We start from the raw sequence: 23,034 nt of genomic DNA on the forward strand, positions 1-23,034 counted from the left end.
CCAGACTTGTCTCCCTCCCCCTCCCTATGAATGACATTTACTAAATTTAACAGTTGCAGATCACACAAGTCACACTGCAAACAACTTAACTGTGACTTAAAGTCTCCATGCTGCTTTTTCCTGTTCATTGGCTGAAGCATTTAGCTCCTGAACACTCTGGTTTACAATCGAGCGATTCATTTCTCCCACAAACTCTGCAACTGCTACTTGAATTCTGTTTACATGGAAATGTCAGCACAGTACTTAAAGTAGCGTTGTTGTTGTTGTTGTGGATCAAATGGGGTTTATGAATTCAACTCAGACTCTGGATGGCACAAAATAGTTTTTATTTAAGTGTTATTTTACATTAATACAAAAAGCAAGTATAAACTAAAACAAAATAAGCAGGCATCAGTCATGATAAGCCATCATAACATCTGAGAGCTACAGGTTTGATATAAACTGCATACATTTTCTTACAGAGATTCAAATACTTCATAAATTATCGACTAAAGCGGTCTTTCATGCTCTTGTTGCCGGGCTTCTGCACAGTCTGGCTGTGTTGTTTGCCGGCGGTGCTCCCAGGTGTGCTGTCCTCCCACTCACTCACAGCCTCCAGTAAAGCGGCTTCGTCCAGGTCGTCATCCTCAGTGAAAGACCTCTGGAACATCTCCATGATGCTCCTCTGTTTAGGGTCCTGAACACATTCAAATTATAACCTGTGAGAACTCCCCGATGGTTCAGCCTTGTTGCACACAATGCCTTGTTAGATAAGTGCGGTATCATTACCTTGGAGTGGAAGCTGGCATTCACCGCATTGTCTGAGAGGTTGGACTCCGACAGGCCCACCTGCTCCAGCACATTCATTTTCTCCTGTATCATGGGCCTGGATCCAAAAGAAATAACACACATAACAAAATAACAATAGAGTCAATTGAATTTGCTGCCTCTCATAAAAAACAGGATTGCGGTGTAATTATGGGGAGAAACACTTCATTTGAATAGCTGTGACAGGAACAAAGTGCCCTCTAATCAACACGCACCACAGGTGGTCATCAGCTGTTCCTTTGGCGACCAGGTAGTGGATGTTAACATTGCTGGTTTGTCCGATGCGGTGCACTCTATCCTCCGCCTGAATGAGAACCTGCAGCAGTTAAATGTAAAGGTTAAAGCTGTGGATGGATTCAGCCAAATGTACCCGTTCAATCCACTATTTTCCACAGATATCATCATGGCGGTGTACCCCAGGGTTCCAGAAAAGCTCAGCGAAGACCACCAGGTCAGCAGCGTGCAGGGTGATGCCCATGTTGGCCGCAGTGATGGACAGCACAGCCACGCAGCTCTTTGTGGAGAACTGGAACCTCTCGCACAGCTGCTGACGCTCGGCTGACGGTGTGCTGCCGTCAATACGGATGTAAGTGATGTTCTGTCCAGGAAATGATGAATCATACCGTCTAGTTAACGGTTTAAAAATGTGTATTTGCTAATCGAGAGCTGGTTGATATGTTCACATCCCACTCACCTTCTTTCCCAGCTCGCCGGTGATGTGATCCAACACCACCTTGTGATGGGCAAACACCAGAAACTTCTCCCTCCCACACTCCAGCGTATCGGTGATGTACTCCCTGGCAGCGTCAGAGGCAACATTACACTTAATGAGTCACATCCTTCATATTTTACACTCTTCATTATCTCTAATGCCTGTGTAATCCAAACGGCCTGACAAAAGACATTCCGCTTACCGTGACAACATGGTCCATTTGAATTTACGTGCTCAGCAGATCTGAGCTGATCTGACTTACTGATTCCCCCACGGGAGGGTTTGTACTCACATAATGGCCTGTAGCTTGGCTTCGGCTGTGTGGTTGTAAAATACGAGGAGGGCTTCCTTCTCGTCCGTCTTCTGTAAGGCAGACAAAGAACGACGCCGGATCAGAAGTGACAGGGGAAACTTTGTGATAAGACTGCAGGGTGATTATGAGTAACAAAGCACAGCATCCAACTCCCACTTCAGTGTGTATGTGAGTGAAAACAGATCATGAGTGCCTCGATTCATGAGGAATAAACCGTTTGATTACTAATGAAAAACAACAACTCAATTCAACTTCCCAGTGTTTTTCTAACTTACATTGCGATGTCCCTTAGCCACTTCCTTGGCGGCGACAGAGAGGGCAGCCTTGGTGCGGGTGTTGATCCCATCTATGGTCACCGTGACAACCTTGCGCTGCTTAGCTGGGAGCTGAGCGAGGACTTCGGCCTTGAGGCGGCGCAACATCAGACACTCCTCCAACAACAACTTCAACTCTCCGAGATGAGAGGAGCCGGAGTAGTCCCAGCCCCAAGTCATCTAGAGAGGAGAGGATGGAGAGGAGAGGCAGAGTTTGATGTTAATGTGATGGCTGTGACTGATCCGAGCGGAAATCAGGAGGGAGAACACACACACACACACACACACACACACACACACACACACACACACACACACACACACACACACACACACACACACACACACACACACACACACACACACACACACACACACACACACACACACACACACACACACACACACACACACACACACACACACACCCCTATTTCTGCAGACCAGAGCTGCTGACTGCACACCATCTTCAAAATCAGACATCTTAGGCCACACCAGCTTTGCAATACGGTTTTATATCAAGATGATTAAAGTTAATAAACCAGTAAGGAACAAGAGCAGCACAATAAAAAAAGTAGTCAAATGAACGCTCACCTATGTGTATGTGGTTTAAAAGTGCATTAACAAAACAGATTTTCCTCTGGTGTTCTGTGCCCATCAGCAATCCTGTCAAAGTTTCTCTCTAGTTGGCATAAATCTCACCCTTAAGGGAAAAGCAGAGTGTAGACTGTAAGCGAGGCAGATAAAAATGAGATAATCCCACACCTCAAGTCTTCCTTGTTCTCCTGGTTTATTACAACCGATCGGCGGCACTAAAGGCACCTCAGACGTTAAGGTACCTGCTTGCCGTTGCAGTAGCGCATCCCGAAATCGTGGAAGCGCGGAAAGAGGGAGGGTTTGACGGCGAGGATCTGCGCGTACAGCTCGGCGGGCCTGGACATGGCAGGGGTCCCCGACAGAAGAATCACTCTCTTCGCTGCCTGGGGAACGGAAAACAAGACCGATCAGGACTCTTCAGTTGAGCGGCAGTAGCTGACGGAGCAAGAAATGAATCCCATTCACAAGACGGAGTGTTTTGGTTTGGGCTGATCCATTTATCTTTCATAGCAGTCACGATGATTAAACCGCACATTGATTTCTCTCTAATCCAGTGGCAGAAAATAGTGGATTAAGTCGGTGATCCCTGCATCTGTAGGAGACATGTAACTATTGTGCTACAAATGGAATCAGAAGACTATGACTCAGTCGCTCTCTAGTGTTGATTACTCTGTTATAAAAGAGCTGATGAATATGGGAGAGATAAATGTTCCAATTCCCGCTTCTGTTGCTTTAAAGCTAAAAAAGAAAAGAAAAGCGATAACCTTGCCACCATAATCTAATCAATAGCTGAAGGTTTATCCATCTAGTGCATCCACTGCACAATGTAGAAATCTGATCAGCAATTTGGGAGAGTCCTGCAGGGAGACAAATCTGCAGATGAAAATAGAACCTGCGTGGTGAGAGGAAGGAGAAAGAAAAGCACCTTCAGTAGAGGCAGAGCGGCTTTACAACGGGCCGTCTTCATGTTCTTCAGAAAGTGGGACTCATCCTGTGGAAGAGAACACAAAAACAAACAAATTTCACAGCATGATTGATCGAAAGGCAACAAAAGAGTTCTAATAACAAACAAACAGATGTTTCTGCAAAATGCCATAAGTCCAAATGTCACATTGTTCAGCAGCACAACAGACCATGATGAGAACTTGAAAGGGATTTCCTGGCTGCTGCTTGTCCATCCGGCTCAGGAGGTCGTAGCTGATGATGTTGACCAAGCCGGAGCGCAGATTGTCTTTGGCCTTCACCACCACATTGATGCTGTCGGGACTCAGTGAGGGGAGCCAGCGTCTGAAGGCCTACACACATACACACACACATGACCATTCAAGTCAGGAACAGAGTGGAATCAAATACACAAGGTCAGCAACTCAAAGTGCTTTGATTGGCAAAGCAAAACTAGGAAGGAAAGAAAACAGTAGTTAGTCTGTGAAAAGACTGTAGATAAAGAAAACAAAGAAGAAGGAACAATGCATGCAAAGATAAAATAAGTTTAACATTAGGTAAATCAAATAAAGCCTCAACAAGCAAATGCATGAGATAAATAAAAACAACAATGATAAAGATGGGACACTCATTACACTCATTGTTTAAGAACACTTATTTATCTATTTTATATAATTTTATTTTTTATTTTGTGTTTTTATTTTATTTTATTTATTATTTTATATATTTTTTAATTATTTTATTTATTGTTTATCATTTAATTTTTTCAGATTTAAATCGTAAACCATAAATTTGAAAAGGCAAAAAAAAAACTCCACTGGCTCTCAGGCTGTACTCCTCTTCCACTATCTCCAAAACTTCCGCCTGTCTACTATCATATCATTTCTATTTTGAAAAAAAACAACAATGATTTATTGCAGCCGAAAGTTCCTGACAGTTTGCTTCCTTGCACTGCGCTCGCCTGTCAGCCTGGGTTAAACTCACTGACTTTTAGACTCTGACGCTCTGCAGTGCATTGGGCTAAATGGAGGAGAGCCACTGTGCAGATAAGAGCCGGGCCAGATAGGAAAGGTAAAAGCCCTTTAATGGGATGACATCTTCTGACTAAACACTCTGCAATGATTTCCCCTCCTGATTACGAGACTGTGTTTACGACAGGACGCCAATATAGAGAACATCCTGTTTTGTTCTGTCTTTGTCTGTAAAAAGCCCGAAGAAACCCGAGGACAAATTCAAATTGGAATAAACAGTGGAAGCGTCTGAGCTTTGTGACAAACCGCCGCTGATCCGGTGTTCAAATTAACAATGGCAGCTGTGAGACAAAGGAACAGAGTAGATGTGTGAAATTCAATCTGCTATATTACCTCCCTCAGCTCAAACATCCCTTAAGGGAGGAGCTTAACATTCTTAAAATACATTTAAGCCAAAATCATCGTTATGTTGTGGAGGTAATGGCTGCAATCAAAGCAAACTAGAGCTGGATTGACAGCGTGTCTTTAATTTGGTCCCTGCTGACTCCACGCACGCCGATAATAACATTCAGCTGTTTTTGTCCCGAATGGAAACAAAGTGACAGCCTATAAAAATCTACATTTAAAATTCAGCTATTTCCCTTCAGTTGCAGCTGAACGTGATGTACCTCGGCCCAGGTGAATCGGACGGAGGAGGGGGCCACCACCAGCAGGGGCCACTCCTGCCTGTAGTAGGCGGCGATGCAGATGGCCTGCACCGTCTTCCCGAGGCCCATGTCGTCAGCCAGGAGGAGGCGGCCCTCTTTGGACACCGCAAAGCTGGGGAGACGTTCATAAATAATAAAAAAGGCAAAGCCCAGATGAAGTCACGCTGATCCAATCTGTCTAACCTAACCACAGAGGAATGCAAACTACTTCCTGACACACACACACACACACACACACACACACACACACGCCCTTCCAGTAAATTCACATTTATCATAGAATGTGAACGATAAAATATAGGCCTCTTCATAAGCAGGACTTTTTCCTTTGAGCGAGCAAATTGGAGATAAAGCCGTTTGCTGCATTATTATGCCTCGTCGTTTAGTAAGATTTTCCCTGTGAGATTTGAGTATTTTCTTATCTTTATTTGCCGTCGATGCCATCTTTGATAATGAAATGCAAATGATTAACTGTAACCGCAGCAGACATGTTGCTTCATATCAGCCACCTATCTGATGTTCCCCCCTCCTTTCAATTATCAATATCTGGCAGGCTCCGCTCCAAAGGCCACCTACTTGACTCCCACTGTCTGGAAGGGCATAAGGCTGCGGGTGAGTGCAGGGTCGATGCTGGAGAGGTCTGCCTCAGGGACGTCTGACGGCCTGGCCTGAGTCCCGTCGAACCTGGCAGAGAAAGCCTGGATGGTTGCCCTGGGCAGAGGCTCCACCTCCACTGCTGCTATCCCACTGAGCAGATCCACTGGGTGTGGAATACAGGAACAGAGAGGCAAGATGGTGAAATGTTAACAAAAGACAAAACAGGTGCGTACTAAAGCAGGAAGCCACATCACAGGAAGGAAGTTACTCACTGAGTCGTTTGTAATCCTCCAATGAGAAACTCCACTTTCTTGTTTTCATGTCTGCGGCAACACAACGTGTATCAGTGTGACAGCAAATGTAAATGCAAATTATGATTATTATCAAGAGGAGCTTATCAGTCAGGTCGTTGTTACCGTAGTTCTTTGTTGGCATTTGCTTGAAAGCTGCTATGACGTCGGCGTGGTAACCGACGTCAACCTCAAACTTAGACCGTGACACCATGATGCATTGGCCCTGCAGCGAGGCTCCGGGCTTCTGCCAGCCGTTGCACAGCTTCAGCAGCGGCCCCAGCGCCGCCGCCGCCACGCCGTCACGAGAGGAGGCTGCAGACAAATCTACAGCATCCATCCCATCCAGAGGCTTCACACACGCGGAGGGGACAGCAGAGGCTTCCTCCACTGGAGCGCAACATGGAGACGGGTCAGATGTAAGACACACAAACCAACTGCTCCAACACCACAGATACACCTGTGTATATGCATTTCATCTGGGAAAGGACATTAGAATCTATGAATATGTCCCTTATGTCCATACTTAGCTGCCGATAGTCCTCCAGACTGAAGTTCCACATCTTTGTAGCAGGATCTGAAGTAAAACAGAAGACATTACTAACCCCGTAAACCTGTAGAGGGACTGACATGACCAGACAGAAGGACATTATTGCTCTTCTTCTTTAACTACAGCCACATACTTCACCTACAGACCATTCAAACGTTTAACTGTTCAGAATATTCAGGGCATTATTGCTATAACTTTGGGTGTTCATACATCTCATATTTTCTAAAATATTCAGCAGTTTTGAGCTGAAAAATCCCCATTAAAACCGATTCAAATCTCCTAAAATTTCCCTCAGGCTCTCCATATCTTCAGGCTCTTCTAGCTTCTTCATACTTTCAGGCAGACAAACCATTCCATCATGTTTCAGACCTTCACACTCCAGGCTTTCAGTCACCTGTTCAGCGTTTTCAAATACTTCACAGTTTTTCAGATATTGCGAGTTTAAAACACTTGTTAAGCCCAGTTTAGATAGAGGATTTGTGTGCCCCTGTCGTTCTGCAGAGAGTGACTTTACAGTTTGAATCTATGTCTAAGTGTGTCAATCACAATTCTCTATATAAGAGACACCTGTCAGTCATACCTGTTGATGTTTATACAACTCATGACATCTATAAAGACAAACCCTTACCATAGTTCCTGGATGAGATGGATTTAAAGATGGCGATCAGCTCAGCATGATAGCTGACCTCCACCCTGAAGCGGCCCTCAGTGTGAGCCACACACCGCCCCCTCGCAGAGATGGACGGCTTCTTGGCCGGCACAGAGCTCAGCGTTGCAGAGTTGGACGGAAGCTTGGCCGCAGCACTTTGGGCAGGATTATTATTCTGCTTGTGGGATAAAGCGGAGCTGCTGCAGACGGTGTTTGGCTTTGGAAGGTTTGGTTTGACACTGTGGACAGCAGATGAGCCCAGGCTGCTCACATGAGGGCCTTTCACCTGAGGGATTCAACTCAGGAGTTAGTCTGAGCCATCTTAGACACATTGCACTAATCAACAACAATATAGCAGAAAGCCCACCTGTTCAGACGGAGCTGTGTGCTTCAGAGAGCTCAGACCGGAGCCAGATACCTGCAGAGTGTTTGGGTCCTGGTTTTGGCTGACAGGAGTCTCGGGGAGCTTTCTAAAGGGCTGAACAAACCGTGTTGTTGCTGAGATGGAGGGCGTCTCTAGCCTCTGTGCTGCACCGTCACAGCCTGCTGGCCTGCCGGTGCCTCCAGCCTGGCCGAGTCTCTGAGCTCTCCTCTCCAGAGCTCTCTGTCGGTTCTCCTCGATCTTCCTCTGCTGCTCTGCTGTCAGCTGATGGGACATGTTGATCACAAGCTTCACGTCCTCTCGATGCACACAGTTTACTCATGCAGACTGGAAGCAGCCGATTAGCGCCACGCTGGGAGTTCAACTCTGTAAACATGAAGCGCCGGCTGCAGACGTCTGCCCGCTAACTGTGGCAGCTAACGAGGCTAACAACGGAGCAAATCAGCAAGAAGAATGTGCCGAGCAGCTGCACAATGACGTCATAAGTCAGAGGCGAGAGGCGCAGCGTCACCCGATCACGTTCAGTTCGATCAGAAGAAGAGTTTAGAAACACTGAAGCAGCATGAGATGAACCAGTAAACAAACTTCTCCCAGGATCAGACCGTTTCTGCCGCGCAGGAAGTGACGTAGAAAAACAAGGCGGCACGTGGATGTGAGGAGCTCCGCCTCAACTTTACCAACGAAGAAAAGTTATGCAGATCTAACGGCACAATATACTTTAATGTCCATTCATACTAATCATTATGTAACGAAAATGATAAATTCACTTTGATTGGCTTATTAATTAACTATTTTTTCTAAACTAAATTCCTGTTTTACATGATTTTATTTATTTATGACATGAATGCTAAACACACCAACACACAACCTCTACCCACCAATCCAAATAGTAAAGAAACACACACATTTCTTGGATAGTTTAGTGTGTATCCTTACGGAAACAGTTGAGACATTCTAATTAAGATCTCATTCATTCAGTCCAGCAAAAAAAACTCAAACCAATAATTATATGTGTGAGTAGAAAGCCCGCAGGAATAGAATGACAAGTTAAATGAGTCAGTTCAGTGTAAGTAACCCATTAAAGCTCACTCAGTGATCGCTGAGCTATGAATAAGCGCACTCCTGCTGCTAGAAGACACGTATTGTGGATAGATGTTGGCGGTACGAACGTGAATGAATGTTTAAAGCTGTCAGTCCCAAGTCTAAATTTACTGAGAATTTACATTCAGGCCAATTTCACATTTGTACAGGAAGAGTTTACTCTGGAAACCGTCAGTTGTGTGTTTGTTAACGTAACTAGATCACCTTTCCTGTTGCATTCACAGCCAAAACTGATCTAAACAAATGAAGACATAATAGAGTCACATTTTTAGAATCTTATATTATAATATTGACAGATGTATAAAGATATGAAACTTGAGTTTTCTCACCATTGGGACTAATGCTGTAACTTTAAATGGTTTGTATCTTATGGTATTGAAGATTTCTAACAAATGCATTGATAATTGGGTGTATCGTCCTATTCTGTTATTATACATCACTATAATGTATAAAGTAGGTATCTAATTATACATATGCATCGATCTGGTTGACATTGTGTGAATCATCAGATTACAAACAATCATTTGTGTTAGTCATCTGTTACCTAATGATTATGTTTTGTTGAATTAGTGATTGCTTAATAGTCCTCATTCCATTTCCTGCTAAAATAATGAGCTCTGTGTGCCTTCGTGGAATAATATATCGCCCTGACGTATGCTCTTCATATATCATGGCTTGTCTCGGATATAATCGATAAGATTTATGATTTTCCAATAGGATTAGTGTCAGGTTTTAATTGGCTGGCTGCATCAGTGCGCGGCGGTGACGTGTGGCGTCTGGGAGCTGTCCCAGGAATCATGGTGCTGAATCTGCAGCGACCAGCTCGACCAATGATCACCGGTGATCGCGGGGCTCCGGGCTGCGTTCACCTAAAGCAGGACAGTCCGACAGTCGTGCTGGATTTGAACGGGCGGATTTGAACGCATCGGGCTGTCGCTCCGCGGACATGGAGACTCGATCTTTAGGGATGGAAGCCTCACAGAGAATTGCCAGCATATGCGGTCGAGCTGTGGATGTATAAAAATCTGAAAGTGTGAGTCGTATATGGACCTCGGTGTCGCTCCCCAGGTAAGACAACCCGCTCTTCCTTTAACGCGCCATTGATTGACTTGATCTGCTTTGAAAACGTTTTGTGACGTCGACTGTAACCCGAGACAGCAACCATTGTTCTTAGAGTGTTAGACTATTCTTATGTCAGTCTTTCTGTTGTATAGTCTTTTGCAGTCCGTTGCACAATAGTTAATAATCGATTTGTGCTCATCGTATTCGATGTAAATCCAAACAGGCATCCTGTCTTTGATAGTTAATGCATAGAGCACGTATAGGCTGTTGTGTTGGAGGCCATGTAATGACAGTGGACACTGATCGGGGCACAGCCTTATTGATTAAACACACACATTACCGTCATTCTAACATTTGACTTTCCTCCCTCAGCTCTTCCATTTTTTCAACTTCATGGCTTCAGACACTTGTTTGCATTCATGGAATGTATTTTCTTCCTGGATTTACACTCTCGCCTGGAAACCATTAGACGGCTATAATAATTCCACCAGCGCCCACAAAGGAAAGTGAAAGCGTTATACAAACCCGGACACACACTGGAACGCGCCCCTCTTGCCCTCACTAACCCCAAACCACCTCCAGTACATGCAGTTTGGCTCCAGATGCTGTGAATTACTCGCCGGACGCAGGCTGATGTTGCGCAGCCAGGGCATGCTGAAGAGCCGTTGTTGCGTCCTGCTGGGTGACCTGAGGGTGCTCCTGCTGGGGCCACCGGCACCACCGACACAGCTGCCTCCGCTGACCCCCATGAACGGGCAGGCCACCGAAAACCATGAGACAGGCGTCACCGTCTCGGACAATAACAACACGTTAACGCGGGGCCACCAGCAGGCAGGGGACCTGAACGCCCCACCGGCAGCGGGAGCCTCCGGGCCACCGGGCGTGGACCGGCAAGCAGGCTCATGGGTGGATGCGGCAGAGCTATCGGCGGCCCTGCGCGGCTGCAGCAGCTCCTCAGACGACTGCTCAAAGGGCAAACTGGAGGAGAGATACTCCCTAACCAGCTACTCTGAGAGCGGCTTCAGGACGCCCTTGTGCAGGATCTGCTTCCAGGGACCAGAACATGTAAGTCAAGGGAGAATGCTCCCAAAGATGGAGATGTATTGCACCAAACTATAGGAATATTTTAGAATACAGACACAGACATCATACTAATACACCACACCACATTATCATAATCAAATGTATTCATGCTGTTTGATTGTGAAACATTTCAAACATTAACCCCTCCATGCAAGATAACTGAAGAGGGAATGTTGGACATTCAGATATCCGCCCATCAGAGCCACGATCTCTGATAAGAAAATCCCTTAAGTTCCATTTCCTCTGAGAATCCTGCTACCCGGTGTATGGTTAGGATAATCATGCTGCTGCCCTATAGAGCCGATCAACAAGGCTCCCTCTGCATCCAGCCACATCACTTCAGCAGGCATGAAAAGACAGCTGGCTAGCAGTGGGAGGATAATGAAAGACCCTGTCCCCGTGGTTGACAAGGGTGGAGGATACACAGAGATGCTATAACAATTCATTACAGCCAAATGCTTATACTGTGAAATCATCCAAATATTACAACCATGAAAAAAACAAACTGTCACTCTCACTGCAGCTCACACTCGCCACCCAGACGGGAACGAAGAAGAAGAAGAAGATGAGATCGTGCACTATGATGGCACAGCTTCACTTTGGCTTTAACTCTGTCTTGATGAAGGTGTCATCCTTCATCAATCAGAGAGAGAATAAATCTGCAGGATGACCACTGTGCGCTACGATAAATAATGTATAATTATAAAGGCAGATTGAGTGTTTAGCTGTTTGCAGAGCCATCAGTTACACTGTGTGACAGCGCCTTAAGCACCTCATTGACCAACGTGTCACACATCACTGACTTGTAATGGAGACGCAGAGGTTATAAAAGAAAAATATACATATTAGATAACTGAGGGTGCAGCACTTTTACTCTTTCTTTGCTCTTGCGATTTTGTAATTTCATGGCCACTGCACCGTAAAGCCTAATATGTCATCAACTAATTACGCCAAAAGCTAATTCCTACAACATTCCACCTCCCGGGTCAGACTTTTGGAATCATTACTGGCATTGGATCCAGTAGAAGACAACCCTCAGATGCGTGTTATTAAAAACAACAGTCATGCAGTGTGATCTGCCTTGCATGCAAAGCGCCGCCTTTGAAACTGTGCAGTTTCTCTCATGGCCTCTTCCAACTCCTCTCATCAGCACTTCCTTGAGACATTGCATCTTAATAGCGCTTGACTTCTTGCCATCTTTTTTTATTATGTGGTTTCTTATCTATCAGCAGCCTTCCCTCTCCCTCTCCCTGTCTGCTCAGCTGTAGGTTTGGGTGAGGTCCAGATATAGATCGGTTGAGGTGTAAATGCATGCAGGATGTGTGTAACCGTGCAGTAGGGACATTAGTTATTCCGTGTTCTCTCTCAGCCTCCAGGATGTCACGTATAGACCGAGGCAGCAGCTATCTGATGTGACCGATTCACCTCCAAAACTATTTCATCCCCGCAGGGACGCCACATTTCAAAACGGGGTTGAAGAGGGGAGCCAGACAGTTTTTTAAACACATTCAAAATCAATGTTTGATGAGCCCACGCAGTGAAAAATGATTGCTCTCCAATTAAATATGACACTTAGAAATTTAATAAGTCTGGAACCCGAGCGAGTGGAATTGATGTTGGTGTTTGTTGGTGTCATTTTGATGGAGGTGCCCTTAGTGGCTGACAAAATAAGTCACAGGGTTATTTCAAGTCTGACTGCTCTGGTTGGAGTTAAATTCCATCCCCAGATACACAGTGAGCTGTAATAAAAGGTTGAACCCATCTCAGTTGTTCAGTAGAATTTCTGACATTCCAAGGATACGCTTCACACCATCAATTGTTCTTTTACTTCAGCACCTCAGGTTATTCATCTTTGGGTGTTTTTTTATAGCTACCTTGAGACATTTTCTGCCTCTCTCCTTCTACAGAGAGAAAAGGAAGAAGCCTTTACAGAGCAGAGGACTCTGGTGTGCTTGTGCTTTGCCCACAGATCTCTCAACCTCATCACTCAAACAATCATCATCAGCCAATCACACACACACACACACACACACACACACACACACACACACACACACACACACACACACACACACACACACACACACACACACACACACACACACACCTACTGCTGCATGAAAGCTGTGACATACTTCATTTCCTGGAGTGTCACGCGCTATTACACTGAAGTGGCCTTTGGGGCAGATGCTTGCATTGTCCTATCCTCACTTTAGCCTCCTGTTAAGAATGTGCCAGTCCCCGCTGCTTAGTAAAAAGGTCGCCTTTCACTCCTAAATCATAACACAGACAATGCACTTGCACAGTATGTTTGTCTGATACACAATGAGAAGCCTGTAGGGGTCAAGTTAGCATCATTCTTTCCCGATGCCCGCAGCGTTAAGAATTATGCTCTCTGTTGTGTTCTGTTGCATCTACTGTATATGGCTCCTCCTCTAGGTTGGCCATTTGTTGGGAGTAGGGTTATAAACAAGTTACACAAGTAAATAAATTATCTCTGCCTTTGCCAAGGTATATTTACAGGAGCTGTGAAGTCGTGAACATTAAATTATAAAACCCAAGTTATTGCTTTTCTATTCAATTACTCTATCAGGGCCATTAAGTATCACTCTAGGCCTAATGGTTCGCTCAAAATAAGCAATGAGTGAAATGTGCCCCAGTAAATGTTTTATGAGGAGTCATTATAGGTAAATACATTTGAAACTGTGTGACCTCCAGTTTCATTACTCACTGATTGTCTTTCTCTCCCCTCTGTCTTAAATTGCCCGTGGTTTGAAAGAAGTTGTTTGGCGAAGAAACTCGTTTGGGCTTAAATGTCACAAGCCGCCGTAAAGATCTCTCCTGTTTGCTTTCTGAGGGAGCTCGTATATTATAACGCCCCAATCTTTCCTTCACCTCCACTTAATGGAGTTCACTGGCATTGATTCCAAGCCTTTAAGAAAAGCGAATAATTTACTCATCTCTAATTTAGTTTCTTGCCTGCGATGTTTACTGAGTCGCGTGGGAAAGATAGAACGCAGCTCTGAAAAATGGCAAAATTTTGACACGTTAGTAATACATCAGAGCGCAACGATTTATAATGTTATTCTTCTACAAACACTGCTGTCTGATCACTAAAAGGACATTTCATCATCGCTGTATTCGTGGGTTGCAATATCACATTTGGTACCAGACACTTCCGCTCTCTTTTTGCACTGGAGTGGATGTAGATTTCGGCTCTTGGCTGTGATCAGGCCCGTCACAGTGAGTGGTCAGAGTCCCACTGGACACAGCAGAAGTGTTCTGCTGCTCCTGCCAATACACTCCCACCACGGCCATCTGTAGATGGGCCTTTTCTCCTCCATCACCGCCTTTTTTCCCTTTCCTTTCACTTGACCAGGGTGCCGCTCCGTCTGTCACACATGTCAGTACAGTAACGGTGTGGAGACGACGATTCTGAATCTCACTGCTTCTATAGTCGACGCTATGCTGTGATTATTGATAAACAACACCTTCCTTAATGTCTGTCTCTCTTTAAGGAAAGCTGGCTTAACGCACAACAATCTACCGTGCTTGGGTTTTGTTAAGCGTCCCCCCTATTGGTGAGGTTGGGGAGGTGTGTTGGTTAAGCTAAAAATAAGGCTGCGAAATCTCAACCACTGAAAACAAACAATATGCTTTCTCTCTGCAATTCTGAGATTAACGGTCACAGAATTCACAACTACACAGGTCTGCTGCTTTGATTAGCGACTCAGCCGGAGCACACTGACAATAGTTACACCGCCGTACAGTGTAAGGTCGTATCAGTGAGGTGTTCCTTCACAGTGGCAGTTGAGGGAAGATGTGTGTGTTGTTTAACTCAGCCCTGGTCATAATCGTGCTTCACAAACATCTGGATGAGTCCTGCAGCAGCAACTGTCACAATTACTGCTTGCTCACTGAATCGATCATAAGACAACGCCGGGGAGAGTGAAGGGAGCTGAAGGGCCCTCGCTTGTGACAAAGGGAGCTGGTAATAAGATGAGACACTCAAGATCCTCACTGCTAAGGTACAGAGACAAGACCGGAACCAACAGCTTATTAATGAATAATTAGCAAATACTTCCTGAAGAACTCTGAATAAACAGTGATGATTTAATGCGTAAACATAATGATAAATTCATTAAGAACAGAGTGTGTCGGGTATATGAGCAAGAAATGATTTATTTTCTTTTGTAATTCTGTCCCTCACTAACAAGGACAGCTTGTTAAGACTTCATTGATAACTTAACCGTTGCTTTCAGACGATACAGAATGATAGAGCGGTACAGAATTGACTCTCCTGCCAATATGATGTAGACTAATGATCATCATGATGAGTTGACGAGGCACCTGACCTAAGGAGATAGATAGCAACCGTGTGTGTGTGTGTGTGTGTGTCGACAGATTTACTTTTGCTTGGCTGTCTGAACATGCATGATCAATAAGACAGACACATACTGTATACGTGTGTGTGTGTGTGTGTGTGTGTGTGTGTGTGTGTGTCAGTCAGTGATTGCTGTGGGCCAAGACTGTGACCTTTCGGCTCTCGTCCACTTCTGTGAATAAGAAAACGTTTGCATTTAGTTTCATCTGCCCCAAATGAAATCAAAAAAGGGCTGAACTCTTAACCTTTGTTTGTTTGGCGGTAGTGACTGACTTTGCGTCATCCTGCAGGGGGAGCTCCTGAGTCCATGTCGATGCTGCGGGTCAGTGCGCTGCACCCACCAGCCCTGCCTCATCAAGTGGATCAGCGAGAGGGGATCCTGGGCCTGTGAGCTCTGTTATTACAAATATCAGGTCATTGCCATCAGCACCAAAAACCCCCTACAGGTGAGAGATCCATCATCCGACTGTCAAAGCATCTCTGTGGGGGCTCATTTGAACACACTTAGGGCTACTAACACACAACTTCTGGAATTGTGTTTGTTGTTATTATGATCTTCTCCATGGTCGACTATTAGTGTGTGAAAATCCATTGAGATCCATATTAATGAAAAAAAGAAGTAAAGGCTTCTAATTATAAATAATGAATGAAGCTGACTGTACTGTTGTGTGTGTGTGTGTGTGTGTGTGTTGCTGCAGTGGCAGGCCATCTCCTTGACTGTGATTGAGAAGGTGCAGATAGCAGCAGCCATCTTGGGCTCCCTGTTCCTGATGGCCAGTATCTCCTGGCTGGTGTGGTCGTCTTTCAGCCCGTCAGCTCGCTGGCAGCGTCAAGACCTGCTGTTCCAAATCTGCTACGGCATGTACGGCTTCATGGACGTAGTCTGCATCGGTAAGGTGTTTAAACTTACACTGCTCTGTATTTAATGGGTTATAATTAGTTGTTTACCAGGCAAATGCAGACAGGAACACTTCAGGGGTTCGGTAAAGAAATATCCTCATGCAAGCTTGTGCCATGAACTACAAGTACACAGACACATGTAACATCAATATAGTCATTGTTTCAAATCAACATCGAGTGTGTGGACTCCGAATAAGTAAAGCACACATACGCTATTAATACTTTTATAATGCTGAAGAAACATACAGATCAAAGCTTGTTTTGAAAATGAAACATGTCTGCTGAGTAGTTTCAGCAGTGACTTGCAGCAACTAAAGTGGTTTTTATTGCACATTTTGTTTTTGCTGAACTATAAACACTAGAGGAACAAATAAAGGCAAAGTTTCAAGACACAATAACGGAGGAAAAAACTGCACAGTTGGAAAATGGTGTATCTTGTGGCCGCAGTCATTTTGAGAAAGGTCCCATAGGCACAGGGAGGTGTTTGGCCCACTTGTCAGCCTTGATGTAACTGCAGATATACTGGGGCTTCCACACAAAATGCACGTTTGGAACCTGTCAAACTGTTTGATGGACAGATTTTCTTAAGCCCTTGTCTCTATATCTCAATCTGGAAATATTTTTGGGTTACAGACCAACTTTGTCTCAGTATAAAATAAAAGTTATCCTCGAAATAGAAGGATCATTTTATACGTGTTATATGTCCTCATAATTATACATTTATAGCTTGGGGGGCCGCTCAGTCAGATACCTTGCGTTGTAGTTAAGTCTAAATGCCACTGTGGTAGACAACGGGACGAGTGAAAGACTAGGAAATAGGAAAGAGGAGACAGACTGCCTCCAGTTTGATAGCAGGGACTGACTGTGAAGTCATTAACTGCACTTCACACACATTCATTTCTCACCTGGCTGACAGAGAGGAAAGAAGCGTGGTTATCTGCAAAGGACTGTTTTTTTTAAACCATCAAACTCTATAAATACAAAAGGATTGAATTAGAAAACCTCCGTATTTGTGCAATCGTTATATTTCTGCAAAATCTGAACTTAGTATGACTTTCAGTATTATAACTGTAACAGGAAATGTGCTGTGATTGCAATTGCTGAACATTTCTGCCAAATGCTGAAGACGAGCCTTAAATCTTTAATGTATTTTAATAAGGAATAGATGAAATCAGGAGAATGTTTCAGGCCATTTGAAGTTGATTGATGTAACTTTTATGGCATCGGGAACTGGGAATTTTTCTCAGACAATTACAGCAATAAAGTAGATCATTGAAATATTTGATTCATACATTCTTGAAGATGATATTGTAAGACATTAACCATAGTGACATACACAGTAAGCACCATCGTTTTTAAGCAGATAAGAAAATAACCATGAATATTGCATTTGACTCGAATCTAATGTGATTTCTAATGGCCAATACAATCTTTGGGTCCAAGCATCTCTTGTTACAGATTGATTTCAATTTTCCACCATGCTGAGTTCAAAGAAACCCAATCAATAAACAATTTTGAACCGTGATGAGCTTTTATTGAACAACACAACAGGTTAAAATACATCAACGTTCCTAACCTAAAGCCAAAACCTGATGTTTCCTGACCTACATATATTGGTCCACATCTATATTTCTGCATAGAGTAAGGATATTATCTCTATGGTTTTGTTGTGATATTTTACTTATGAGATTTTTGTTCCAGTCCTTTCTGTGTGAATCTTCTGCTGCAGCCATCATGTATCACTCTGTGTGATCATTAAATCTGCTGCCAGACAGTGACATTATATAATTGATGCTCTGATCTCCACAGCGCTAATTGTCCACGAGGGACCCTCTGTGTTCCGCATCTTCCACCGCTGGCAGGCTGTTAACCAGCAATGGAAAGTCCTGAACTATGATAAGTCTATGGACAGCGAGGACCTGAAGAAGTCCTCTGTAGAAAGGACACTGTCTCAGCCCAGTCCGGGCTTTCAGACCGGGGTAGGAATGTCCGCCTCCACCTCCTCTCTGATGTTAGCAGCCGCAACAAACCCCGGCTCCGCTTCTACAACCGTGGTGACAAGTACAGGAGGACTGGGCGTACACATCGACCCCAACAACAGCGGTACAGTGCCGGACCAACACGGTCCCTACAACTTTCTCCACATCCTCAGTCAGCTGAGGCAGCCGGAGGCCCGCAGCCAACCAAGCAATGGCACCCGTGAACTGGTCATGAGAGTCACGACAGTCTGAGGAGTCAGCTGAGGCCTTATTTTATATAGGTGGAAGAACTATGAACTAACTGTCAGCTAAAAAAAGGTCTTATCCCAACTGCACTGGATTAAATCAATGTTCCTGTTTGTTTCCAAATGCATCTCTGCTTTCCTTACATGGACCGAATAAAAGTTGAAGTTGTTTGATTGATTTGCAGAATTAGCTGGAAAAGATTTATTCTTCATCAATATTACGGCATTTTGTCACTCAACCAAGTAGCTTTTATTCTCTTTTCAATCAGTAGTGGGCAGAAATCCAGCTTTTGCCTTCTGACCTTGGGTCTCAGCGGTGTCATGGTTGTTGGTCATTAGAGTCAGAGGGAATTGCAAAGGTAAGTGGAGGCTGCAACACCACTTACAGCGGTGTGATCTATACCCAGCTAAACAAGTGCAGATGCCTTAAAGACCTGGATGACTAACAACCTTACAATACAATACAACACTACAAGAGGGGATAAAACATTCAACCACTTCAGAGACCTGGGTTGCTCGCGGTTGTACACTCCTATGGTCCGTCACGGTGAGATCAAATCTTAATTGCACCAGTGACTCCTACTGGCCAGGCATCACACCTGCACAGAGGAAGGCAGGATCAGGGGAGAGATAGTCTGAGACCCTCTTGAGAAAACCTTACTCCTGTAGATGAAAACAAGCGGGTGGTATCATCAAATGTCATAGAGGAAGCACGCAGGTATTTGCACCCCCAACCTACACAAGGGCCTGGTCATTCCAAATACTAATACACTAAGCACATGATGCAGAAAATATTCTTATGGTATCCGGAAATACTATTTTCAGAAATGGGAGATATACAGGATGTTTCAAGGACAGCCATTCATATAAATAAACACAAATCAACTGGCTTGCTAAATTGGAAATGCAGCTGTTTACATACATGAAAACATGTTTGAAGCAGTGTTCCGGCTCGCTGCCTGATTTATACATATTCCCATTCATTTTGGACCTTTGTACCCATAGTTAACCAGTCTGAGAGGAAATCAAAATCAGATGCTCTTTGAATTTTCTTCCCAGTCCTTGTTTCCTGATCATTGAGAGATCATCCCAAGGGAGACTATCGCAAACATGCTGTGGGAAAGAAGAATCACTGACATCCTGTGGTAAACAGATGAAGCTGATTGAAGTTCTCAATCTTCCCTCACATAAGCCGATACTGTGCAGGGAACTCCCAGCCAGACATTGTATTGTGTATTCTTGCAGCTTTTCCCTGAATCCAGTCTCCAAAATCATCTTACTGCTATTATTATCCATTACAAGCAAAAAAAAAGGAAAGCTGATCAAAGTGTGAAAATGTTTTCAGGAGCTCTGCCAATTGAGCCTGGGAGCCTTTTCCCAACATGCATGAAGTGAAAATACATTACTAGGTTGAAATATGCTGGAGCAATTTCATGCAATTATGTTTCATTCCAGTCAGCCTTTGCAGTGCGGCGTCGCTTCAAAAGAAACTCTGCTTTAACCTTGTCCAATCAATATAACGCTGTGCTGACAATAATTGAATTAAGTGAGAACCGGCTACATGTGATTTATCATATCAAAGGAGCTATATTGTTTATTATTTAACACTGCATTCTGTTTTGTCTCTTCGTCTATTTATAAGTCATCTCCACATGACTTGGCGGTTGTGCAGTTTTGCAGTTTTCCTGTGATAATCGAGTGACAGGCCGCCGGTATCTGCAGAGGACCAGGTAGCTGTGTGATTTTCTGCTAAATTATTTAAGTCATGAAGTGCTGATATCAATGGGTGAGAGCCACTGTACAGAAGCCCACTTGTGAGCAGCTGGGAGGTTGCAGGGAGTTCATCGTGAATCTGCCTGCCTCGGTTTCGCTCCACACAAACGTCTCTGTGAATTCACTGCGTGCTGCACACACACACACACACACAGGCGCGCACGCACACACACATACCTCGCTTTGATGAATCCAATCTCAAAGATACAGACGGAATAAATCAAATCACACCAACCTCAGGGGAATCCATTAGCTGAGTGGCCTCTTTAAGGATTAATATGAGGTGCAGAGTTTACGCTGGTTTTAAATATTCAAATGCTCTCTGCGCCACGCGTTGAAATCACTTTCATTTCATGCTGCGTGTTGTTCAGCCCCCGTAGATGTTGCCGGGGCAGATGCAGATAGTTTTTTTATGCTGTATCATCCATTTCAGATTATCTCAGATCTTATGATGATCTTTTGAAACAACACAACGACTGCAGGGTACAAACCTCTGCACCTTTATAATTATAGCTGTTTCTGTTCAAGCACTGGGAGCAGGAATGTTCACTTTTTCACACAGAAGGAGTGAAAATGCTCTGGAACAAATCTAATATGCTACCAAGTGATGACGAGTTTAATCCTATGAGCCATCGTTGTAAACATTTATGCCTAAAACCAAGACATCTGCCTTGAGCCTCCAGACAAAGATCTCCAGTAAGGAACAGGAGAAAGTGGCCCAGGTGAACATTGGGCTGCATAATTACAGAGTCCGCCCACGCCGACCAATTATTTAGGAAGAATTTAGTCTTTCTCTTCTCAATGGATAATGAGCCAATGTAAGTTTTGCTTTGCTTTCATCTGCGGAACACCGACACAAGTAATTTTTGGGAGAGCATCTCAAACAACTGAAGCTTTGAAACAGACGATTTGCAGGTCGTCTCCCCTCTGAATCCTACCAGCAAAAACACCACAATTACACCCGAAAACATCCATCCACTCTGAAAATGAACCGGGAGGATTTTTAAAGAGTCGCCCATTTCTGTTGCAATGTGATGAATTGACAGCCATTACTGAGCCTGGAAACATCATCGGGAGGTGACAGTACAGGAGAAATTACAGGAGAGACATCCTCACATCTGAATATACGGGGACGTTCATTATATCTGCTTTCTATATCTGGAAAAAACTGCAGGCAATTTAGAGTTTATATCTTAATTTATTTGGACTTTTTTTTGCTCCCGTGGGAGGAAAATTGAGCACTCACATGAGGAAAATATGCAAATTCCACACAGAAAGTCTGAGATTCAAACTTATGACTTTGCAGTGAGATAATGGCGCAGCTTTGAGGCACCATCCTGCTGCTCTTTATCTGGAAATCAATCACTTTATCTGGGATTGTTCATCGTGCACTCACAGGTCTTTACTGGGCTGAAACCAAAAGAAAACAGGAGGAATTTTTATTCTGGCAACATGTTTTTGAAGCTGATGCTCCCCCCCTGGTGGCTCATTCCCAAACTACGCTTGAGGACAAAATGATTACTGCCTCTATAAGCTACAGTATCATCATGCATCAAATCTCCTAACTTTATGCGTCTTCAGTGATTTTGTTGAATCCCTGCGGTTACAGCTCAGGCCTTCAGCTGCTGTTCCGTAATTACCTAAGGGAATTTTTTTTATCGTCTTGCTCAAGGGCATTTCCACTTGACACGTAGCAGATACAAGGATAATATCTGTCACCTGCTGGTTGGAGGTTTGAGCTCCCTAAACACTAGAGACCACCCTGAAATAGTCTTTTTGTGAGTGAAACTGCTGATATATCCGGTTAATCGCTAAAATAATAGTGCGTGGTAGTTCGATGGAATTATAATGTCCCTCTGCCGGTAAATGTTCATGACATCTGGATGCAATAGGCATTTTCAGATTCCTCCCTAGAGAGAGACTCATTTTATCTGCCTCCTGCGCACTCAGCAGCTTGCTTTCTGCACCACCCCCTCTCCAGTCCACACACACACATGCAGACACACACACTTTGGTGCTCAATAATGCATTCTGCAGACTAGTCAATGAATGTCTCTAATTGAGCCCCTAATGAGGGCCTTCCTGAGCTCACAGCCTTTGAACATTGACAAACAGATAGCAACATGCATCACACTGTAACACAGCCCTGACAGTCACACCAGAGTCTGTCAGGAGCGTGTGATGCCATGACCTGATTAGAACACGTCTCATCATTTAGGGGATTAATCTCCTCAATGATCCAATCTCAAACCGAACAATAAACAGGCCTCATTTTGTTTTTATCGTGATTATCTTGGGATGTGTTAATTATTCCTTTCACCCAGAAAGGTTTTTTTTTGCTGAAATTCAGCCCAGTACAACAGGATCAGCAGGATGATTAGATTTGAGCATTGATGGATCTGGTATTTCCGTGTCTGGGTGCAGCCCTGGAGTGATGTGGATATATAAAGCATCATCCTGACACATCCCTGTTTCCAAGCTCGCAGCTCGCCCTCGCTGCAGATTTGTGATGTTTCAGAATTTCCTGTTTTGTAGCCATAACGATTATGCTGCATTCACTGACTGATGGAAAAATCAGAGGTCAATGATAATAATATGCAATTGTATTTAGAAATTAATGACAATAATGGTAAAAATTAATGCTTAACATGTATTTTGAGATTTTTTTTTATGAAT

General features: G+C 44.1%; 2 protein-coding genes across 2 annotated transcripts; one reads left to right on the plus strand and one right to left on the minus strand.

Moving 5' to 3' along the window:
• Window positions 1-318: 318 nt before the first annotated feature.
• Window positions 319-8,446, minus strand: LOC143009823 (SWI/SNF-related matrix-associated actin-dependent regulator of chromatin subfamily A-like protein 1). The gene is made up of 17 exons (XM_076161899.1): window positions 7,817-8,446; window positions 7,429-7,735; window positions 6,777-6,827; window positions 6,377-6,640; window positions 6,233-6,283; window positions 5,940-6,123; window positions 5,325-5,475; window positions 3,877-4,038; window positions 3,669-3,734; window positions 2,986-3,126; window positions 2,108-2,326; window positions 1,812-1,882; window positions 1,502-1,604; window positions 1,223-1,405; window positions 1,023-1,123; window positions 769-865; window positions 319-676 (listed from the first exon to the last, which is right to left on the minus strand). Exons 1-17 carry the CDS (start codon window positions 8,105-8,107, stop codon window positions 482-484), a joined length of 2,637 nt encoding a protein of 878 aa, XP_076018014.1. The 5' UTR covers window positions 8,108-8,446; the 3' UTR covers window positions 319-481.
• Window positions 8,447-10,627: 2,181 nt separating this feature from the next.
• Window positions 10,628-18,666, plus strand: LOC143009914 (E3 ubiquitin-protein ligase MARCHF4-like). Its single transcript, XM_076162014.1, has 4 exons — window positions 10,628-11,059; window positions 15,752-15,907; window positions 16,160-16,352; window positions 18,171-18,666. Exons 1-4 carry the CDS (start codon window positions 10,628-10,630, stop codon window positions 18,590-18,592), a joined length of 1,203 nt encoding a protein of 400 aa, XP_076018129.1. The 3' UTR covers window positions 18,593-18,666.
• The last annotated feature ends 4,368 nt before the right edge of the window (window positions 18,667-23,034 follow it).

This window comes from Genypterus blacodes, unplaced genomic scaffold, assembly GCF_046128005.1.
Source record: "Genypterus blacodes isolate CSIRO-AG114 ecotype Tasmania unplaced genomic scaffold, CSIRO-AGI_Gbla_v1 ptg000118l_1, whole genome shotgun sequence".
Classification (NCBI taxonomy): domain Eukaryota; kingdom Metazoa; phylum Chordata; class Actinopteri; order Ophidiiformes; family Ophidiidae; genus Genypterus; species Genypterus blacodes.

Coding starts and splice junctions, on each gene's coding strand:
- LOC143009823 (XM_076161899.1), bottom strand. CDS start 8,107: ATGTCCCATCAGCTGACAGCAGAGCAGCAGAGGAAGATCGAGGAGAAC. Junction 4,039..5,324: donor TCCGATTCACCTGGGCCGAG/GTACATCACGTT, acceptor GTATGTGTGTAG/GCCTTCAGACGCTGGCTCCC. Junction 3,127..3,668: donor CCGCTCTGCCTCTACTGAAG/GTGCTTTTCTTT, acceptor TCCGTTCCCCAG/GCAGCGAAGAGAGTGATTCT.
- LOC143009914 (XM_076162014.1), top strand. CDS start 10,628: ATGTTGCGCAGCCAGGGCATGCTGAAGAGCCGTTGTTGCGTCCTGCTG. Junction 11,060..15,751: donor GCTTCCAGGGACCAGAACAT/GTAAGTCAAGGG, acceptor GTCATCCTGCAG/GGGGAGCTCCTGAGTCCATG. Junction 15,908..16,159: donor GCACCAAAAACCCCCTACAG/GTGAGAGATCCA, acceptor GTGTTGCTGCAG/TGGCAGGCCATCTCCTTGAC.